General features: G+C 41.5%; 1 protein-coding gene across 2 annotated transcripts in view; it reads right to left on the reverse strand.

Moving 5' to 3' along the window:
- sumf2 (sulfatase modifying factor 2) overlaps positions 1-23,310 on the reverse strand; it is a 60,684-nt gene that overhangs the window by 31,531 nt on the left and 5,843 nt on the right. For both annotated transcript variants that reach the window (XM_073053876.1, XM_073053877.1), the window contains exons 3-4: positions 20,343-20,457; positions 3,090-3,134 (exon numbers count right to left, since the gene is read on the reverse strand). In XM_073053876.1, coding sequence (XP_072909977.1) covers positions 3,090-3,134; positions 20,343-20,457 — 160 coding nt within the window. The remainder of the gene's footprint in view (positions 1-3,089; positions 3,135-20,342; positions 20,458-23,310) is intronic.

The following is a 23,310-nucleotide window of genomic DNA, read 5'->3' on the forward strand; positions in this document are numbered from 1 at the left end:
AGCATACAGAATCTTTATGTTCCTGTTAGGTTGAAAGGAAAGGTTAAAAGTTTGAGAGAGCCATGGTTTTCAAGGAATACTGGAAACTTGGTTAGGAAAAAGAGAGATATCTACAATAAATATAGGCAGCATGGAGTAAATGAGGTGCTTGAGAAATATAAAGAATGTAAGAAGAATCTTAAGCAAGGAATTAGAAAAGCTAAAAGATACGAGTTTGCATTGACAAGGTGAAAATAAATCCAAAATGTTTCTACAGTTATATTAATAGCAAAAGGATAGTGAGGGATAAAATTGGTCCTTTAGAGAATCAGAGTGGACAGCTATGTGTGGAGCCGAAAAAGATGGGGGAGATTCTGAACAATTTCTTTTCTTCGGTATTCACTAAGGAGAAATATATTGAATTGTGTAAGGTAAGGGAAACAAGTAGGGAAGTTATGGAAACTATGAAGATTAAAGAGGAGGAAATACTGGCGCTTTTAAGGAATATAAAAGTGGATAAATCTCTGGGTTCTGACAGGATATTCCCTAGGACCTTGAGGGAGGTTAGTGTAGAAATAGTAGGGGCTCTGACAAAAATATTTCAAAAGTCATTAGAAACAGGGATGGTGCCGGAGGATTGGCGTATTGCTCATGCGGTTCCATTGTTCAAAAAGGGTTCTAAGAGTAAACCTAGCAATTATAGGCCTGTCAGTTTGACATCAGTGGTGGGTAAATTAATGGAAAGTATTCTTAAGAGATGGTATATATAATTATCTGGATATACAGGCTCTGATTAGGAGCAGTCAACGTGGATTTGTGCGTGGAAGGTCATGTTTAACAAAACTTATTTTTTGAAGAGGTTACGAGGAAAGTTGATGAGGGTAAAGCAGTGGATGTTGTCTATATGGACTTCAGTAAGGCCTTTGACAAGGTTCCACATGGAAGGTTAGTTAGGAAGGTTCAATCGTTAGGTATTAACATTGAAGTAGTAAAATGGATTCAACGGTGGCTGGATGGGAGATGCCAGAGAGTAGTGGTGGATAACTGTTTGTCAGGTTGGAGGCCGGTGACTAGTGGTGTGCCTCAGGGATCTGTACTGGGTCCAATGCTGTTTGTCATATACATTAATGATCTGGATGATGGGGTGGAAAATTGGATTAGTAAGTATGCAGATGATACTAAGGTAGGTGGCATTGTGGATAATGAAGTAGGTTTTCAAAGTTTGCAGAGAGATTTAGGCCAGTTAGAAGAGTGGGCTGTACGATGGCAGACGGAGTTTAATGCTGATAAGTGTGAGGTGCTACATTTTGGTAGGAATAATCCAAATAGGACATACATGGTAAATGGTAGGGCACTGAAGAATGCAGTAGAAGAGTGATCTAGGAATAATGGTGCATAGCTCCCTGAAGGTGGAATCTCATGTGGATAGGGTGGTGAAGAAAGCTTTTGGTATGTTGGCCTTCATAAATCAGAGCATTGAGTATATGAGTTGGGATGTAATGTTAAAATCATACAAGTTATTGGTAAGGCTGAATTTGGAATATTGTGTACAGTTCTGGTCATCGAATTATAGGAAAGATATCAAGAAAATAGAGAGAGTACAGAGAAGATTTACTAGAATGTTACCTGGGTTTCAGCACCTAAGTTACAGGGAAAGATTGATCAAGTTAGGTCTTTATTCTTTGGAGCATAGAAGGTTGAGGGGGGACTTGATAGAGGTATTTAAAAATATGAGGGGGATAGATAGAGTTGACGTGAATAGGCTTTTTCCATTGAGAGTAGGGGAGATTCAAACAAGAGGACATGAGAGTTAGGGGGCAAAAGTTTAACGGTAACACGAGGGGGAATTTCTTTACTCAGAGAGTGGTAGATGTGTGGAACAAGCTTCCAGTAGAAGTGGTAGAGGCAGGTTCGGTATTGTCATTTAAAGTAAAATTGGATAGGTATATGGACGGGAAAGGAATGGAGGGTTATGGGCAGAGTGCAGGTCAGTGGGACTAGGTGAGAGTAAGCGTTCAGCACGAACTAGAAGGGCCGAGCTGGCCTGTTTCCGTGCTGTAATTGTTATATGGTTATATGATGGGAAAGCCTGTTTCAACTATCACTAACCCCATATCCTGATCTGAAGGTCCGGGGAAAGCAAACTTTGGTCACATTAAGCCAGTGATGCCATTGGATTTGGAACTGGTGGCCAGAAAAAAACCTGATGACAAGGACTGATGAACTCAATTTTCTGATCATTGCTCTCTGCGACTTTAAATAATCACTATACTTTGGATAGCTCGTGTGCCAGTTTTCTACCCAAGTTCAGAACTCCCTCATGACAATGACACCCCTAACAATTTTCTTCATTTTAGTTCCGAATATGCGTCACATACTGACTGGTCAGGCTGTTGGGTGTGTTTTAGAGGCCCCATATATTTAGTAGGTAGGTTGCAAATACAGCCTATACCTCTGAATTATCAGGACTTTGATTCTATTTTCTGCCTTGATAACAAGACTAGAGCTGTGAGAGGAGCACAAGACTGTACTACCCCTAGAAATCACTCTTGCCAATACAACTGCTTTGAAGGATAGTATCAACCTTCCTAGAAAGAACTGCAAAAACTCACAGCTGTGAAGTTGAGGATCAGGGTAAAGTCTGTTATTGCAACCACCACAGCCTAGGATAAGACCCTCCAAACCCTGTTAATGGTCCTTATTGGGCGTGTGGTTACGCAGGCCTATCTTGTTTAGGTTGAGAATGAATGCAAGTTTTCAGATTCCACTTAATTGATGATGACACACAAGCTAAAGAACAACTCTTGATTTCCCAATCCATCTTCCACTTTATTCATTTACCCACACTGCAGTTTCTCTCTTACGCTCTGTTCCATATTCTGCATTTTATTTTTACTCCCTTAGCACACTTATGTTTAGCATGATCTGTCTGAATGCCATTCAAACAAGAGTTTTTCACTAAATCTTGGTACACATGACAATAATAAACTATCACTATCAACATTTATTAGCTCTCAATTGTTATTGCTCCAAATAAATATAGTTCTTACACAAAATGCAGTAGAAAAAAATGAAATCTGTCTTTCACTGTACAAGTTTATAAAACTCACCTGTCTCCAAAATGCTCTTTCAATGGGTAGCCACCAAGGAGCAGCCTGTAACAACAAAATGTTAGCTGGTCATTCATTGAATACAGCACTGCCCTATTAGATGCAGTCTTTCATTGATTCTATTGTATTTCTTGTATTTACTGTGATTTCCTGCAAGGAAATGATTCTCAGGTTTGTATTTGGTGATACACATGTACTTTGATAATAAACATTATTTTGAATACCAAAGTAATGCAAATAACATAGATATGATTAACACAACTTTCTCTGAATGAAGACAACTGAAAACTGTTTCACACAGAGCTGCACTGAGCTGTTTATAGCTAGTGATTCTGAAGAGAAGGACCAACATCTCAGCCGCTGTCTATCAAATGTTCTGAAGTTACATGGATTTGCCATTAATCAGAATAAGCAGAGTGACACTTGTTGTTTCATCTGTGCTTTTGCTTCAAGTGGAATCCAGCTTCACTGGGAATCACTCTCTCTCTCATCCCATGGCAGCCAGACCTGGTGTAGGAGCACTAACCCCTACAGGGGATTCCAGAAAGCACAGGTTAGGGTTAAAGGGCTAATTACATTATTACTTATTTAATCTGTTAACTGTTTTCATGATTTCTTGTGCCTTCCATTTTAAAAAAAATTGTAGTTTAAAGAGTATTTGATACATTTATAATATTTACTACTTTGAAAATTCCTGAAGTTTCCTGTCAACAAGAGAGCCAGTACCAGAATGGGCTCTCAGCAGAGTCTCGAGGTTGACTCTCTGCTATGGTCTGGCTGGTCTTCTCATGGTGTGGAAAGTTGGATCATTTAGTCCTCTGCAACCAGCCCAGGGACGTGCAGTCATGCAAAGAGCTCAACACAATAAGGACTCACAGCTACAGCAATATATCTGCAGGTATAATGGGGTCACATTTCAAATGGTCACATAATCTCCAATTACTGAGAACTGCTCGGGTTCATATCAAAAATGACATTCTACAAAAGATTATTGATATGAATTACGGACCGTGCAACAAGATGGTTAATCAGTTCATTGAATTCGCACTGGCTTGTCTAACAGCAATGCAGTTAATTCCCCCCAAACCCCCGCCAGCAATTTCTCCTTACCACTCTAATGTCCTCTTTGTGGTACACTTGTCTAATTTCCTTTAGAAGCTGTTGGTGAATCCATATTCACCAGGAGACAGGTAGTTGGGTGACCGTCAGGAGAGGGAAGGGGAATAGACAGGAAGAGCAGAGCACCCCTGTGGCCGTTCCCATCAACAATAAGTATACCGTTTTGGATACTGTTGGTGGGGACGACCTACCAGGGACAAGTTGCAGTGGTTGTGTCTCTGGGACCGAGACTGGACCCTCAGCTCAGAAGGGAAGGAGGGAAAAGAGGAGAGCAGTAGTAATAGGGGATTCGATAGTTAGGGGGACAGATAAGAGGTTCTGTGGAAGAGATCGAGAATCCCGGATGGTCTGTTGCCTCCCTGGTGCCAGGGTCCGAGATATCTCAGATCGACTTCTCAGTATTCTCAAGAGGGAGGGTGAGAGAGGGATGTCGTGGTCCATGTAGGGACCAATGACATGGGTAGGAAGAGTGAGGAGGTCCTGAAAGGTGAGATTAGGGAGCTAGGTGCCAAGTTAAAGGACAGGTCCTCCAGGATAGCAATCTCAGGATTGCTACCAGTGCCACGTGCACGTGGGTTTAGAAATAGTAAGATAGTACAGATCAACACGAGGCTGAAGACATGGTGCCGGAGGGAGGGCTTCAGATTTATAGATAATTGGGCAGTTTTCCAGGGAAGGTGGGACGGTTTACATCTGAACTGGAGGGGGACAAATATTCTTGCAGGTAGGTTTGCTAGAGAGGCTCCAGTGGATTTAAACTAGATATGAGGGGGTGAGGGGAACCAGAGTGTAGGAACAGATGAATGGGAGAAGGAAGAAAAAGACAGTAAAGTTCTTTGCACTGTTAGAGATAAACAGAGAGGAAGAGGTGGAGAATTTCTTAAATGCATTTATTTTAATGCTAGGAGCATTGTAAGAAAGGTGGATGAGCTTAGAGCATGGATTGATACCTGGAAATATGATGTTGTAGCTATTATTGAAACATGGTTGCAGGAGGGGTGTGATTGGCAACTAAATATTCCTGGATTTCGTTGCTTCAGGTGTGATAGAATCGGAGGGACAAGAGGAGGAGGAGTTGCATTGTTTGTCAGAGAAAATATTACAGCTGTGCTCTGGCAGGATAGATTAGAGGGCTCGTCTAGGGAGTCTATTGGGGTGGAATTGAGCAATGGGAAAGGTGTAGTAACACTTATAGGGGTGTATTATAGACCACCTAATGGGGAGCGAGAATTGGAGGAGCAAATTTGCAAGGAGATAGCAGATACTTGTAGTAAGCACAAGTTTGTGATTGTGGGAGATTTTAATTTTCCACACATAGACTGGGAAGCCTATACTGTAAAAGGGATGGATGGTTTGGAGTTTGTAAAATGTGTGCAGGACAGTTTTTTGCAGCAATACATAGAGGTACCGACTAGAGAAGGGGCAGTGTTGGATCACCTGTTAGGTAATGAAATAGGTCAGGTGACGGAGGTATGTGTTGGGGAGCACTTTGGGTCCAGTGATCACAATGCCATTAGTTTCAATATAATTATGGAGAAGGATAGAACTGGACCCAGGGTTGAGATTTTTGATTGGAGAAAGGCTAACTTTGAGGAGATGCGAAAGGATTTAGGAGTGGATTGGGACAAATTATGGGAAGGATGTAATAGAAAAATGGAGGTCATTTAAAGGTGAAATTTTGAGGGTACAGAATCTATGTTCCTGTTAGGTTGAAAGGAAAGGTTAAAAGTTTGAGAGAGCCATGGTTTTCAAGGGATATTGGAAACTTGGTTAGGAAAAAGAGAGATATCCACAATAAATATAGGCAGCATGGAGTAAATGAGGTGCTCGAGGAATATAAAGAATGTAAGAAGAATCTTAAGAAAGAAATTAGAAAAGCTAAAAGATACGAGTTTGCTTTGACAAGGTGAAAATAAATCCGAAATGTTTCTACAGTTATATTAATAGCAAAAGGATAGTGAGGGATAAAATTGGCCCCTTAGAGAATCAGAGTGGACAGCAATGTATGGAGCCAAAAGAGATAGGGGAGATTTTGAACAATTTCTTTACTTTGGTGTTAACTAAGGAGAAATATATTGAATTGTGTAAGCTAAGGGAAACAAGTAGGGAAGTTATGGAAACTATGACAATTAAAGAGGAGAAAGTACTGGCGCTTTTAAGGAATATAAAAGTGGATAAATCTCCGGATCCTGACAGGATATTCCCTAGGACCTTGAGGGAAGTTAGTGTAGAAATAGCAGGGGCTCTGACAGAAATATTCCAAATGTCAATAGAAACAGGGCTGGTGCCGGAGGATTGGTGTTTGCTCATGTGGTTCCATTGTTAAAAAAGGTTCTAAGAATAAACCTAGCAATTATAGGCCTGTCAATTTGACGTCAGTGGTGGGTAAATTAATGGAAAGTATTCTAAAGATGATATATATAATTATCTGGATATACAGGGTCTGATTAGGAACAGTCAACATGGATTTGTGCGTGGAAGGTCATGTTTGACAAATCTTATTGAATTTTTTGAAGAGATTACGAGGAAAGTTGACGAGGGTAAAGCAGTGGGTGTTGTCTGTATGGACTTCAGTAAGGCCTTTGACAAGGTTCCACATGGAAGGTTAGTTAGGAAGGTTCAATCGTTAGGTATTAATATTGAAGTAGTAAAATGGATTCAACAGAGGCTGGATGCGAGATGCCAGAGAGTAGTGGTGGATAACTGTTTGTCAGGTTGGAGGCCGGTGACTAGTGGTGTGCCTCAGGGATCTGTACTGGGTCCAATGCTGTTTGTCATATACATTAATGATCTGGATGATGGGGTGGAAAATTGGATTAGTAAGTATGCAGATGATACAAAGGTAGGTGGCGTTGTGGATAATGAAGTAGGTTTTCAAAGCTTACAGAGAGATTTAGGCCAGTTAGAAGAGTGGGCTGAACGATGGCAGATGGAGTTTAATGCTGATAAGTGTGAGGTGCTACATTTTGGTAGGAATAATCCAAATAGGACATACATGGTAAATGGTAGGGCATTGAAGAATGCAGTAGAACAGAGTGATCTAGAAATAATGGTGCATAGTTCCCTGAAAGTGGAATCTCATGTGGATAGGGTGGTGAAGAATGCTTTTGGTATGCTAGCCTTTATAAATCAGAGCATTGAGTATAGGAGTTGGGATGTAATGTTAAAATTGTACAAGGCATTGGTAAGGCTGAATTTGGAGTATTGTGTACAGTTCTGGTCACCGAATTATAGGAAAGTTGTCAACAAAATAAAGAGAGTACAGAGAAGATTTACTAGAATGTTACTTGGGTTTCAGCACCTAAGTTACAGGGAAAGGTTAGGCCTTTATTCTTTGGAGCGGAGAAGGTTGAGGGGGGGACTTGATAAGAGATATTTAAAATTATGAGGGAGATAGATAGAGTTGACGTGGATAGGCTTTTTCCATTGAGAGTAGGGGAGTTTCAAACAAGAGGACATGAGAGTTAGGGGGCAAAAGTTTAAGGGTAACACAAGGGGGAATTTCCTTACTCAGAGAGTGGTAGCTGTGTACAAGCTTCCAGTAGAAGTGGTAGAGGCAGGTTCAGTATTGTCATTTAAAGTAAAATTGGAAAGGTATATGGACAGGAAAGGAATGGAGGGTAATGGGCTGAGTGCGGGACAGTGGGACTTGGTGAGAGTAAGCGTTCGGCACGGACTAGAAGGACCAAGATGGCCTGTTTCCGTGCTGTAATTGTTATATGGTTATATTCAACTTTGTATCTTCCAGTGCATTTCAAGTCCTAAAAATTAGATGCTCTATGTCCACAGCAAATTTTGCTATCCTCCTTAAAACCATGCTCTCTGATTATCCGATTCCTAAATGGACATTGAACCCTTGGACACTGCCTCACTTCTTTTTTTAATGTATAGTATTTCTGTTCTTTGCACGATTTTAATCTATTCAATACAGTATAAAGTGTACTGAATAAGATTTACTTATTATTTTATTTTTCTTTTTCTATATTATGTTATGCATTGAACTGTTGCTACGAAGTTAATAAATTTCACATCACATTCTAGTGATAATAAGCCTGATTCTGATTCCATCCAAAAATCAAAGACAAATACAAAGGCACATTGAAATTGTTTGGTTAAAATAAAGAACCCACTGTATTCACCTTTTGAGAGATCAGATATCTTTGGATTCATTGGGTTGGGTTGTTGGCAGATTATCTCAGCTAATTGATGAATTCTTGTACCTGTGAACTCTTTTTAGCTTGATTCTCCAGGTCATGATACAACCTGTTCTCCCTGCTGCTCTCTAACCCCCCCCCCCCCCACAGTGCTTCCCATATGTTCTCCCCATGAACCCACTGATTAGGGTTGAAGTTCATTTAATCTTGATAGCTCACACTGATTTAATATGAAATAGCCATCGCCTTTCCAGAAACGTTTTTCCAGATGCAAGATGGTGCCTGCGAACCATGGCGACATGTTGAGGGCTGCTTACAAAACATCTAAGATACCTCTTCTGAATCACTGTCAATGCAATCTCCAGCCTGTAATTTCCCTTTAACCAAAGTAGAGTATTCTGAATCATCTTATTACATTAGCAATTTCATGATCTTCTGAAGGACTCAGTGGACATAACTCTGAAGCTTGCAGGCATGGCACCTGTAAGTGGATGAAAGTACATCACCATGGCCTGAAGAGAAGGGGGAGGGAATTACTCCAAGCCAGGCTGAGATGCAGAGGAATGAAACTCCCCCTTCCCAGCATCATGCTTGCAAATGTAGTCTCTGCTGAACAAGACTGAGGGTCCCTCTGACTGTTCCAGAGGGGAATGAGGAATTGCTGTACTGTGTTTCATGGAGATACGGCTCACTTCGAACACGTTGCAATAGGACAAAAGGCTTCTCAATACACAGAATGGAGCAAACTTGTGATTCGGAGAGGGTAAGAAGTGGGGTCTGTGTTTCATGATAAATTCTTTGTGGTGCTCGGACATGATGGTTTTGTCGTACTCTTGCTCCCCTGACCTAGAAGGTGTAATGATTAAGTGCTGACCACTCTACTTACCAAGAGGGTTCTCCTCCATGATCCTGGCCACAGGTTACATGCTGCCAAAAGCCAACATTAATCAGCCACTTTAAATATTGAATGCTGATTACCAAACAAGAAACAGTCCACATCAACACATTTCAAATCATAGTTGGGGACTTCAATCAGGCTTGTTTGATCATGCCCAATTATCATTAACATATCACCAAAACACTCTACCACTGCTATACTACGATAAGGAACGCCTACTGTTCCATGCCGAGACCGGATTTCAGGAAATCTAATCACTTAGCAGTCCTTCTCCTACCTGCATATAGGCAGAGGCTAAAGAGCAAAGCTCCAGAGATAAGGACAACAAAGAGATGGTTGCAGGAGGCAGAGGTGTGGCTATGGGATTGCTTTGAGTCAATGGATTGGGCCACATTCAAGGATTCATCAGAGGATTTGTATGAATTGTTGTCATGGTTGTCAAGGACTTTATAAAACAGTCGTGGACAAGTTGTCCCACAAAATCATTCAGTCTTCCATAACCAGAAGCCCTGGATGAACCACGGATCTCAACCTGCTGAGGACCATTTCAATGGTATTCCAGTCTGCCTACCACGTAAGATATAAGAGGGCAAGGTACGATCTGCAGAAAGCCATCTCATGTGTGAATTGGCAATTCCAGAGCAAACTTGAATCACTGAAGGAAGCTTGACAGCTGTGGAAGGGCTTGATGAACTGGCTGGAATGTTCACTGGTACTCTTTGGTCTGAGGTACTCAACTGCTTCAAGCAAACAGAAGCTGAAACAGGATAATCCAGTAACGAAAGTTGTATAGTGTGGTCTGAGGAAACACGAGAGTCTACACAACTACTTTGAGTCAGTAGACTGGTCCAGGTTCAAAGAATCAGCTACCATTTGAGCTGAATATGTCTCTACCATCACATATTTTTCATGTTGAGGACTGTGAGCCAAAGAGGAGAATTTGACAGGTTCCAAATTGGAAACCATGGATGAATTACACTCTTCTGAAGTCTAGGTCTGCAGCAGTCAAATCAGATGACCACGACCTCTACAAAAAAAAAATCAAGATATGATTTCTGTAAAGCTTTCAAAGATTCAGAGAGCAAACCAGTCAAAAATCGAGACCCAGTCCAGTTGGTAGGGTTAACATACTACGTCAGGCAGCACTGCTGAACAGAGCACATCCCTTTTCAATGAGCTTAACAATTCCATGCAGGCTTTGAACAGAAAGGAACCCACCCTAACAATCTCCAGTGTACCTGAATCTACGGCCTATGTCAAGGACCTAATTTCAGGCTTCTGGAGGGTGAACTTGTGGAAAGCATCTGGCTGAATGGTGGCTCCGACCACGTCCTTAAATCCTGAATGAATTATCTGGCATGGGTATTTACAGACATGTTTAACTTCTCCCTGCTTCAGAATGTGGTTCGTTCCCACTTTAAGAAAACCACTATCACCCTGGAACCCAAGAGAAACAATGACTAGCCCAGTGGCTCTAACATTGATGTATGTGTGTGTTCATTTATTTAGAGATACAGCACAGAACAGGCCCTTCCCGCCCTTGAGTTGTGCTACCCAGCAACCCCCAATTTAACCCTAGCCTAATCGCAGAACAATGTACATAAAAACCAATTAAGTACTAACCAGTACATCTTTGGGCTGTGGGAAGAGACTGGAGCACCCGGAGAAAACCACAGGGAGGGCATACAGACTCTTTACAGGTGACATTGGAATTGAACTCAAACTGCAACACCCCAAGCTGTAAATGTGTCACACTAACTGTGACAATACCGTGGCACACATCATTTCCAGCTTTCAGACAACCTTGACCCATTACTGCCAAAACAAGTCTAGGGTGACTTCCTGGCCAGACACTCATCCCTGTATTGTACTGACTACAATACTATCTAAATTCATCACCAAACTCTGGACCCTGGGAGCCAATACTTCCCTCTGCAATTGGATTCTTGACTTCCTGACCAACAGATCACCATCAGTAAGAATAGGGAACAACACTTCTGCCACAATTATTCTAAACACTGGTGCTCCACAAGGTTGCATTCTCAGCCCCCTACCCTCATGACTGAGTGGCCAGATACTGCTCCTTTCCATTTATAAGCTTGCAGAGGGCTACATCTCAAATAATGATGTATCAGAGTGCAGGAAGGAAATAGATTGCTTAGTGTCGTGATTTCATGAAAACAACCCGTCCCTCAATGTTAACAAAAGAGCTGGTCAGCAACTACTGAACAGGGGGCAATTCACATGCTTCTATACCAACAGTGTTGGTGGTTGAAAACTTCTAGTTCTTAGGTTTAAGCATCACCTATGGCCTGTCCTGGTCCAATCAAGTTGACGTCGCAGCCAAGGAAGCTCACCATCTTCTCCAGGAGGCTAAAGAAATTTGATATGTCTCCATTGACCTTTATCTACTTTTATTGAAGCACCATAGAGAGCATCCTACTTGTATGCCTAAAGACTTGGTATGGCCACTGCTTTGCACGTGACCACAGGAAACTGCAGAGATTTATGGACAACTCAGCACATCACAGGATCTAGTCTTCCTTCTAAGGACTTTGTCTATACTTCTTACTGCCTCAGTAAAGCAGCCAACATAATCAAAGACCTCACTCACCCTGAATGTTCTCTTTCCTTCACTCTCCCACTGGGCAGAAGATACAGCAGCTGGAAAGCATTTCCCAGCAGTCTCAAGGACAGTTTCTATCCACTGCTTTCAGGCTCCTGAACAGACCTCTTGTACAGTAAGATTGACTCACAAACTACCTCATTATGATCTTGCACTTTATTGTTTACTAGCTCCATGTCAGTGTAATGAATTGAACTGCATAATAAATATGCAAGCTTTTCACTGTATCTTGGCACGTGACAATAATAAACCAATAAGTAGACTGGGATGCAAGAATCAGCAATACAAGGTGGGAGTGGATAGATGGCTCTCTGCCAGTGCTGAGTTTGTGGTACTGGCACACAGTTGAGTGATTAGCTATGTGTCCTTTGGTTTGGTCGTGCTCAAAGGTCACATACACGGGTGTCAGGAGGAGGTGAACAGTATTACAGTGATGTTACAGGAGTTCTCAGTGGAGCAGGTATGGTGCAAGTCATTCAATTTAACTACGTTATAACACTCATCTCTCAACTCTTGGCCTTAAAGCGTCTTTTGCTTCAATCATTTCTCAAGGCAGCTTTCACAAAGATTGACCACTTGCTTACTGAAAGGGGTTTCGCTTCTCAATTTTACCCACTCTTCATATCCACACTGTGTATCATAGTCATGAAACTGGCCATCTTATCCAACCTATCCACTCTGACCAGTGGGTGTCCTTTCATATTAGCTAGCACTTCAATAATAATTCCATTTTGCAGCACTCTGTGCAAATCCAGTGGTCACCTAGACATTTCTTAAGTTCTGTCAGTGATCCAGCTTCAACCACTCCCTTGGGAAATGTATTCCTGGTACTCCACACACACTAGGTGAAGGTGATCCCCCTCATATCCTCTCTGAACCTCTTCACCTTTACGTTAAACTATGGTGTGACATTTTATCTAGCTCTGATATGAGAATAAGTTTCCTGCATTCTACCCTATCCATATTCATAATACCGTATAAGATCATAATGCCATTGGCCTGTATGTCTGCTCTGCCATTCAATAATGGCAGATTTTTTTCAACCATATTTTTCCACATTCTCTCCTAACCCTTTAATCCCCTTCACAATCAAAACCCTATCAATATTTGCCTTAAATACACCCAATAAATTGGTCTCCACAGCCCTCTGAAGCAACAAATCCAAAGATTCACCATCACCTTGCTGAAGAAATTTCTCCTCATCTCAGTTCTAAGGGAATGTCCATTTATTCTGAGGCTGTGGCTAGACTCTACTAATGGAAATATTTTCTCCATATCCAGGCCTTTCAGAGTCTGAGCCAGAATCAGGTTTAATATCACTGGAAATCTGTTGTATTGCAGCAGCAGTACATAATTAAAAAACACTATAAACTATAATAAAAAATTATGTAAATTAAATGTGCAAAAAGAGAGGGGAGAATAATGAGGAAGTGGACAATGATTCTTTGTCCATTCAGAAATCTGACGGCAGAGGGGAAAAAGCTGTTTGCTAAAACACTGAGTGTGTATCTTCCTGCTTCTGTACCTCCTCCTTAATGGTAGCAATGAGAAGGGGGCATGTCCTGAATGAAGGGGTTCCTTAATGATGGATGACATATTCAAAAGGCATCACCTGGATGCTGGGGAGACTGGTGCCCATGATGGAGCTGACTGAGTTTGCAACTTTCTACGGCTTTTTCTGATCCCGTGCGGTGGCCCCTCCACAGCAGACAGAGAGAGAATACTCCCATGGTAGAAATTTGCTAGTCTTTGGTGACATATCAAGTCTCCTCAAACTCTGAATGAAAGATAGCCCCCGTTGTGCCTTCTTTGTAATTGCATCAATACATTGGGCCCAGGACCTTCAGAGATGTTAACACCCAGGAACTTGAAGCATCTCACCCTTTCCATTGCTGATCCCTTGATGAGGACTGGTGTGTGTTCCCTCAGTTTCCCCTTCCTAAAGTCCACAGTCAATTCCTCGGTTTTACTAATGATGATTCCAAGGTCGTTGTGACACCACTTAACCAGCTGATCTGTCTCACTCCTGTATGCTTCCTCATCACCATCTGAAATTTTGCCAACAATAATTGTCATTGGCAGTTATAGATGGTGTTAGCGCTGTGCCTAGGCACATAGTTATGGATGTAGACAGAGTACAGCAGTTTACTAAGCATGCATCTTTAAAGTGCACTGGTGTTGATTATCAGCGAGGGGAGATGTTATTTGTAATCCACACTTACTATGGTATCCCAGTGACGACCTCATTAAATCTGGTTGTATCCATTGAAAACAGATTCAAGGTTATCAAACCCTCCACGGGGGTTAAACTTTTTATTCTTACGATCATTCCTGTGAACTTTTTTTTAAACTCTCATCAGCACAGCACATCTTAGATATGGAGTCCAAAACTGCTCACAATATTCTAAATGCAGTTTGATAAATGCTTTATAAAGCCTCAGCACTACATCCTTGCTTTCATATTAGAGTCCTCTCAAAAAGAGTGCTAACATTGCATTTTCTGAATTCTCACCCTGTATGGAAAGTAATCTACACCTTTATACTTCCTACCGAAGCGCATAACTCCTCACTTCTCTGCTGTTGAATCCTGATGCTTTTGCGATTCAAAGCTTCTTCGGAATTCAAGAATGAAGTACAAATTCCATAGTTTAGGATTGTTTTATTAAATGTTGTAAGGGCAAAGAACCGGAGGGAAGAGACATGATAAAAGACAAACAAAAGATCAGCAAGTCTAGACAAAGGGAAGAGAAAGGAAAGAACAAACTAAAAGGTAATGTGGTCTTCTCACACCTGACTACTTCTAACTGAAATTCTATTCATAATGTTTAACCAATAAAATAGCCAAATTCAAGTTATAACCACAAGAGTTTCTGCAGATTCTGGAAGCTGCAATTTTACTGTGTTCACAAGACCCTGTTGGACATTGGTAACATAGAATAGATATGTCAGAAGGGTAATGTCATGATAATCGTTGGGGATTTTTACGTGAAAGTGGATTGGGAAAACCAGGTCAGTACTGGACCTCAAGAGAGAGAATTTGTAGAATGTCTAAGGGACGGCTTTTTAGAACAGCTTGTTGTTGATCCCACTAGGGGATCAGCTATGCTGGATTGGGTGTTGTGCAATGATCTGGAGATGATAAGAGAGCTTAAGGTTAAGGAACCCTTAGGGAACAGTGATCACAATATGATCAAGTTCACTTTGAAATTTGAGAAAGAGAAACTAAAATCCAATGTGTCAGTATTTCAGTGGAATAAAGGAAATTACAATGGCATGAGAGGGGAACGGGCCAAAGTTGGCAGGAAAGGGACCTAGCAGGAAGGACAGCAGAGCAGCAATGGCTGGAGTTTCTGAGAAAAATGAGAATAAGAAGAAATTTACAAAAGGAAGAAGGACACTACCATGTCTGACAAGTGAAGTCAGAGCCAGAGTAAAAGCAAAAGAGAGGGCATACAAGGAAGCCAAAGCTAGTGGGAAGATTGGGAAGCTTTTAAAAACTTGCAGAAGGAAACTAAAAAGGTCATTAGGAAGGAAAAGGAAAGGAAGCTGGCGACTAATATCAAAGAAGATACTAAAAGTTTTTTTAATTGCATAAAGGGTAAAATAGATATAGGACCAATAGAAAATGATGCTGCAGATATTGTAACGAGAGATGCAGAGATGGCAGAGGAACTGAACGCGATTTTATATCGGTCTTTGCAGTGGAAGGCATCTGCAGTACACCGGACATTCAAGACCAGCAGGGAAGTGAAGGATGTGCAATTAAAGTTACGACTGAGAAGATACGCAGGAAGCTTAATGGTCTGAGGGTGGATAAATCTCCTGGACCTGATGGAATGCACCCTCGGGTTCTGAAGGAAGTACCTGGAGAGAGTGCAGAGGCATTAACAATAATCTTTCAAGAATCGATAGATTCTGGCATTGTACCAGATGACTGGAAAATTACAAATGTTACTCCGCTATTTAAGAAGGGTGGGAGGCAGCAGAAAGGAAACTATAGAGCTGTTAGCCTGACATCAGTGGTGGGGAAGTTGTTGGAGTCAATTGTTAGGAATGAGATTACGGAGTACCTGGAGGCACATGACAAGATAGCCAGCATGGTTTCCTGAAAGGAAAATCCTGCCTGACTAACCTACTGCAATTTTTTGAGGAAATTACAAGCAGGATAGACAAAGGAGATGCAGTGGATGTGGTGTACTTGGATTTTCAGAAGGCCTTTGACAAGGTGCCGCACATGAGGCTGCTTAGTAAGATAAGAGCCTGTGGAATTACAGGTAAGTTACTAGCATGGGTGAAGCATTGGTTGATCGGCAGAAAGCAGAGAGTGGGAATAAAGGGATCCTATTCTGGCTGGCTGCCAATTACCAGTGGAGTTCTACAGAGGCTGCTGTTGGGACCACTGCTTTTTATGATGTATGTCAATGACTTGGACTGTGAGATTAATGGATTTGTGACAAAATCTGCCAATGATACAAAGATAGATGGAGGAGTAGGTAGTGTTGTGGAAACAGAGAGCCTGCAGAGAGACTTAGATAGTTTAGGGAAATGGGCAAAGAAATGGCAAAAGAAATACAATGTTTCCAAGTGTACAGTCATGCACTTTGAAGAACAAAGAACAGTACAGGCCATTTGTCCCACAATGTTGTGCCAACCCTTAAACCCTGCCCCCCATATAACCCTCCACCTTAAATTCCTCCATATACCTGTCTAGTAGTCTCTTAAATTTCACTGGTTTGGTGGAAGAAATAAATGGGCAGACTATTATTTAGATGGGGAGAGAATTCAAAATGTAGAAGTGCAAAGAGACTTGGGAGTCCTTGTGCAGGATACCCAAAAGGTTAAACTCCAGGTTGAGTCAGTGGTGAAGAAGGCGAATGCAATGTTAGCATTCATTTCTAAAGGTATAGAGTATATGATGTTGAGGCTCTATAAGACACTCGTGAGACCACACTTGGAGAATTGTGCACTGTTTTGGGCTCCTTATTTTAGAAAGGATACACTGACATTGGAGAGTGTTCAGAGAAGATTCGCAAAAATGATTCCAGGAATGAAAGGGTTATGGTATGAGGAACGTCTGGCAGCTCTTGAGCTGTATTCCTCAGAGATCAGGAGAATGAGGGGGATCTCAAAGAAACATTCCGAATGTTAAAAGGCGGAACAGATTAAATATGGCAAAGTTATTTCCCATGGTAGGGGAGTCCAGGACAAGAGGGCATGACTTCAGGATTGAAGGACGTCCATTTAGATTTGAGATGTGGAGAAATTACTTTAGTCAGAGGGTGGTAAATCTGTGGAATTTGCTGCCACAAGCAGCTGTGGAGGCCATGTCAAGAGGTAGATAGGTTCTTGATTAGCCAAGGCATCAAAGGGTATGGGGAGAAGGCAGGGGAGTGGGGATTACTGGAAGAACTGGATCAGCCCATGACTGAATGGCAGAGCAGGCTCAATAGGCCAAATGGCCTACTTGTGCTCCTATATCTTATGGTGAAGCCAACATCAGAGAGCTGCGTTGCCTCAGTTATTGCGTGGACAAGGCCCTGATGCCTTGGGGTCACCTGTCGCAGAAACCGGTGAAGGAGATGCCAGAACTGGCTGCGTGCCACTGGGCTTTATATTGGGTTGGGGGCTGGCACCTCCTGTCATATGTCAATGATCTGGATGATGGAATTGATGGCTTTGCAGATAATACAAAGATTGGTGGAGGGGCAGGTAGTGTTGAAGGAGCAGGGAGTCTGCTGAAGGACAGACAGATTGGGAGAATGGGCAAACATGGCAGATGGAATACAGTGTAGGAAAGTGTATGCTCATAACTTTGGTAGAAGTAACATAGATATAGATTATTTCCTAAATGGAAGCACATTCAGAAATTAGAGTTGGAAAACACTTGGAAGTCCTCCTGCAGGATTCTGTAAAGTTTAGCTTGCAGGTTGAGTTGGTGGTAAGGAAGACAAATACAATGGTAGCATCCTTTTGAAAGGACTAGAAAATAAACTTAAGGATGTAATGCTGAGACTTTATAAGGTATTGGCCAGACTGCATGGAGTACTGTAAGTAGTTTTGGGCACCTTATCTAAGGAAGGATGTGCTGGCACTGGACAGTGTCCAGACCAGATTCACAAGAATGATCCTGGGAGTGAAAGGGTTAAGGACTGAGGTGCATTTGATGGATCTGGGCCAGTATTCACTGGAGCTTAGAAGAATGGGGGGGGGGGGGGGGGTCCTCATTGAAAACTATCAAATATTGAAAGGCCTAGACAGAGAAGACACGGACAGAGCACAGGCTCAGAATACAAGGACATTCCCTTTAGAACAGAAATGAGGGGAAATTTCTCTAGCCAGAGGGTGTTGAGTCTGTGGAATTCATTGCCACAGATGGCTGTGGAGTCCAAGTCATTTGGTATATTTCAAGCAGAGTTTAATCACAAACAAGAGAAAATCTGCAGACACATAAGCAACAAAATGCTGGAGGAACTCAGCAGGCCACGCAACATCTATGGAAAAGAGTACAATCAGTGTTTCAGGCCTAGACACTTCATCAGGACTTTGTTAGGTTTTTGATTAGTAAGGGCATCAAAGGGCATAGTAAGGGAAAATGCAGGGGAATGGGGTTAAGGATAATAAATCAGCCATGATGGAATGGTGGAACAGATTCAATGGGCTGAATGGCCTAATTGTATTCCTATGCCTTATGGTCTTTATCTGCATTGCCATACTCAAGGATCAATGGATTTGCACTCCAAGGTCTCTCTGTTCCTCAATGCTCCTGAAGACCTGAACATTCATGGTGCATATTCTAGCTTCACTACTGCTACACCTCACACTTCTCTGTATTAAACTCCATCTGCCATTTGACCAAAACAGTGATCCCTCTCTACAACCCAAGTCTACTTTCATACTGTAAACAACTCCTCAATCCACAGGCACATTTCAAAAGGTTACCTGCTTCAGGAAGAACCTTTTCTATTCCATTCATAATTTTCTATCATTTCCAATTACTAGAATCCAGATTTCAGCATAACAAACCAATACAGATATTGCCCATCTTTAACAATGTGTCAGAAGGTTTTATTTACTTAGATGAATACTGTTCTGTGAAAATTTAATATCCTGAGTATTCAGACCTTTCATACTTCAAGGCCTGAATTTGATACCTTTAATTAAATACATCTACTATTTTCTCTCAGTATTTTTTCCTTCATTGTATTTTATTGAATTTAGACCTGACAACATCCATGAACTCTTCCAAAATCGCCTCAGTTCTAGCAGATTCTGCCACCACTAATCCTGACTTTGAAGAATTTATTGAAAATAAGCAGCACTTTGTCGATTCTGAACATGTACCTTTGACCTGAAAGATAAACTTTATTTTCTCTTAACAGTTTGCTGTTATTTCAGATGTCCGGCATCTAAAATTTTGTAATTATTATCATATTTTAATTACAGGTGGCCCCTGCTTTTTGAACATTCACTTTATGACAGCTCATTGTTATGAAAGACCTACATTAGTACCAGTTTTCGCTAAACAAAGAGGGTTTTTTCCTCTTAACAGTTTGCTGTTATTTCAGATGTCCGGCATCTAAAATTTTGTAATTATTATCATATTTTAATTACAGGTGGCCCGTTTTTCGAACGTTCGCTTTACGACAGCTCATTGTTACAAAAGACCTACATTAGTACCTGTTTTCGCTAACCAAAGAGGGTTTTCACTTTTACGAAAAAAAGACACCCGCTTTATACGTGTGTTTACCCCGAGAAAGACTACCATGACCATGAAGCCTTGTGCGGGCAGTTGTGTGCGCATGTGTGTACTTGCATAGGCGTGTATGTGCCGATCTTTTTTCCTCCAAATTGATTTTGGCTCGCTGTCTTCCAGATTCTGATAAGTGAAACTACACTGTAATACAATATTTCTAATTTACATAGGCTCTATATTTATCATATCATTCCTGCTTTTACTATATGTTCGTGTTATTTTAGGTTTTATGTGTTATTTGGTATGATTTGGTAGGTTATTTTTTGGGTCTGGGAACGCTCAAAAATTTTTCCCATATAAATTAATTGTAATTGCTTCTTTGCTTTACGGCATTTCGGCTTACAAACGGTTTCACAGGAACGCTCTACCTTCAGATAGCAGGGGAAACCTGTACCTGGAAATTCACTGGTTTGTCCTTGTATTTCAGAGATAGAGTACCATGCTATAAGGCAGGTTTGGTGATACTGATTGGATGGAATATTCATGAAAATGCATGCCTTTATCCATTTCAATAATGGATTAAAGGCAAACATCTTTTATCCATTTCAATACTCTTAGAGTAAAAGACTCATCAAGATTACCCCCATTCCTTCCTTCCAATCCAGATCCAAGCTTTAATATATATTTCCAGTTCCTTTATTGCTCACGACAATATTCTTTTTGCACACATTTGGGAAAGGGAACAAAGAAGAAATTACTACACCTCGATTGTTTGTGTTACTTTGCTTTTCAGTTCTTCTGAAACAAAGTCTTCAAATACAAAACTCCAGCCAAATGTCTCTGCTTCTGTTTTGTACTTCTGTGATCTGATAAATTCTCTGCAACAAATTGCAAAAATGCCAAAAACTAAATAATGATGATTGCAGACTGGTAATCGACTGTATCATATCATCAATTGCAATACAGCATTTTCCTCTGTTCACAGTTGAATGCAATTTTTGTCTGTAATCTCAGCCACGGCCAGTGTAGACACAAGTGCCTGGACGAGCAATGGGAGATCAGCCCAGTAAGCAGAACTGAAAGTAGGTGTTTTGGAATATGTAAAAATCATTCAACTCAGCTGTAACCCAAGAAACATATTGTCCTAGCCTACATGGGCATCAGCCATCTCAGGATCTGCACTCTCAGCATCTTAATACCCTCAGTAAAAGGATTCAAAGTAAGTTTAAAGTAAATTTATTATCAAAGTACATATATGCCACCATATACAACCCTGAGATTCACTGTAGAACAAAGAAATCCACTAGAGTCAAAGAAAAACTACACAAAGTCTGACAAACAACCAATGTGCAAGACAATCTGCACAAATACGAATAATAAGTAAATAAATACTGAGAAAATTAGTGGTAGAGTTCTTGAAAGTGTGTCCATAGGCTGTGGAATATGAAGTTAAACCCACTTTCTCCATGCAAGCAAAGGAGCAGCTACTTACAATATTCATAGCACAACTCCCAGGTTATAATGATACGTGCATAACATTTCAAGGGCTTTTCTACACTGAAAGTTTAAGTCTCCACCAGTCTTTCAGGCAGAGATCCATAGCTCCACCACTATTTCCACGAGAGGGATGATTCACTCTCCGCCCTTTTCACAACTGCCAGGCACATTCAGAAAAAGAGCCTTTAGAAACATAGAAAAAACCTACAGCACAATACAGGCCCTTCGGCCCACAAAGCTGTGCTGAACATGTCCTTACCTTAGAAATTATCTAGGGTTATCCATAGCCCTCTACTTTTCTGAGCACCATGTATCTGTCCAGGAGTCTCTTAAAAGATCCTATCATATCCACCGCCATCGTCCGCAGCTCATTCCATGAACTCACCACCCTCTGCGTAAAAACCTTACCGGACATCTCCTCTGTACCTACTTCCAAGCATCTTAAAACTGTGCCCTCTGGTGCTAGCCATTTCAGCCCTGGGAAAAAACCTCTGACTATCCATATGATCAATGCCTCTCATCATCTTATACTTTAATTTTGTCTTTGTACCATCTTCCCCTGCTCTGACACTAATTGTGGGTATAAGCTTACAAGTCTGTCACTTCCTGACACATTCTGGCCCATTTTACTACTCTGCATTATAACTATGACCGTTCTCTTTAATGTTCTAAATTTCACAGGCACCTCCCATGCCTCTCCCACCTCCCCACAATATTCAGTTTAAAGCCTTTTCTACAGCCCTATTCACTACAGTCAGGAAGGAGAAAGTGATTAAACACCCCTGTGGCCATCCCCCTTTGGATACCGTTTGGGGGGTGATGACCTAGCAGAGGAAAGTCACAGCAGTTGGCTCTATGGCACTCTGACTCTGCAATTCAGAAGGTTAAGAGCTGTAGTGATAGTCCAGGTTAGGGTTAGGATTTGTAGTTAGGGGAAAAGAAAGGAGGTCTGTGGATGAGAATGAAATTCCTGGATGCCTCCCAGATTCTAAAGTCTGGGACATCGTGGATTGAGTCCTCAGCATTCTTAAGTAGGAGTGTGAGCAGCCAGAAGTTGTGGTCCATGTAGATGTCAAAGACATAGATAGGAAGAGTGACAAGGTTCTGCTAAGGGAGATCAGAGAGTTATGTGGTAAGTTAAAGGGGAGGACCTCCAGGGTTGTGACCTCAGCATTACTACCTGTGCCACATGTTAGTGAGGTCAGAAATAGGTACATTCGACAGCTTAGCACATGGCTATGGCATTGGTGTACGAGAAAGAGCATAAGAATTTTGGAGCATTGGGCTCTCTTCCAGGGAAGGTGGGTCATGTACAGAAGAGATGGTTTGCAGCTGAACTGGAAGAGGACTAATAGCCTAGCAGGAAGATTTGTTAGTGCTGCACTGAGTACCAGAATGCTCTCCCACTCAAAGATCTGACACCTGACCAGGTTCATTTCCCAATACCAAATCAAGTATAGCGTCTCCTCTTGTAGGCTTATCTTCATATTGTGTCAAGAAACCTTCCTGAACACACCTAACAAACTCCATCTAAACTCCTTGCTCTAGGGATATGCCAATCGATATTTGGGAAATTAAAATCTCCCATCATGACAACACTGCTATTATTACACCTTTCCAGGATCTGTTTCCCTATCTGCTCTTCAATATCCCTGTTATTACTGGGGGGCCTATAAAAAAACACCCAGTAAAGTTATTGACCCCTTCCTGTTCCTAACCTCCACCCACAGAGACTCCGTAGACAATCCCTCCTTTTCTGCAGCCATGACACTATCTCTGATCAACAGTGCAATGCCCCCACCTCTTTTGCCTCCCTCCCTGTCCTTTCTGAAACATCTAAAACCCGGCACTTGAAGTAACCAATCCTGTCATTAAGCCATCCAAGTCTGTGTAATGGCCACCACATCATATCTCCAAGTACTGATCCATGCTCTAAGCTCATCTGCTTTGTTCACAACACTCCTTCGGTCTGAATGCGTCCCTTCTCTATCACCTGCCTATCCTCCCTCACACACTGTCTCCTAGCTTTTTTTTTATTTGTGAGCCAGCCGCCTCTTCCCCACTCTCATAATTCCAGGTATTGATCCATGCCCTGAACTCACCTGCCTTTCCTACACAAACTTCTTGCATTGAAATGTATGCAGCTCAGGATACTAGTCCCACTGTGCTCTACCTTTTGATTCCTGACTTTGAGGCCTTACCAACATCTATCTCAGCAAGTTTTCCTCTAACTG

Source organism: Hemitrygon akajei, chromosome 8, assembly GCF_048418815.1.
Source record: "Hemitrygon akajei chromosome 8, sHemAka1.3, whole genome shotgun sequence".
In the NCBI taxonomy this organism is placed as follows: domain Eukaryota; kingdom Metazoa; phylum Chordata; class Chondrichthyes; order Myliobatiformes; family Dasyatidae; genus Hemitrygon; species Hemitrygon akajei.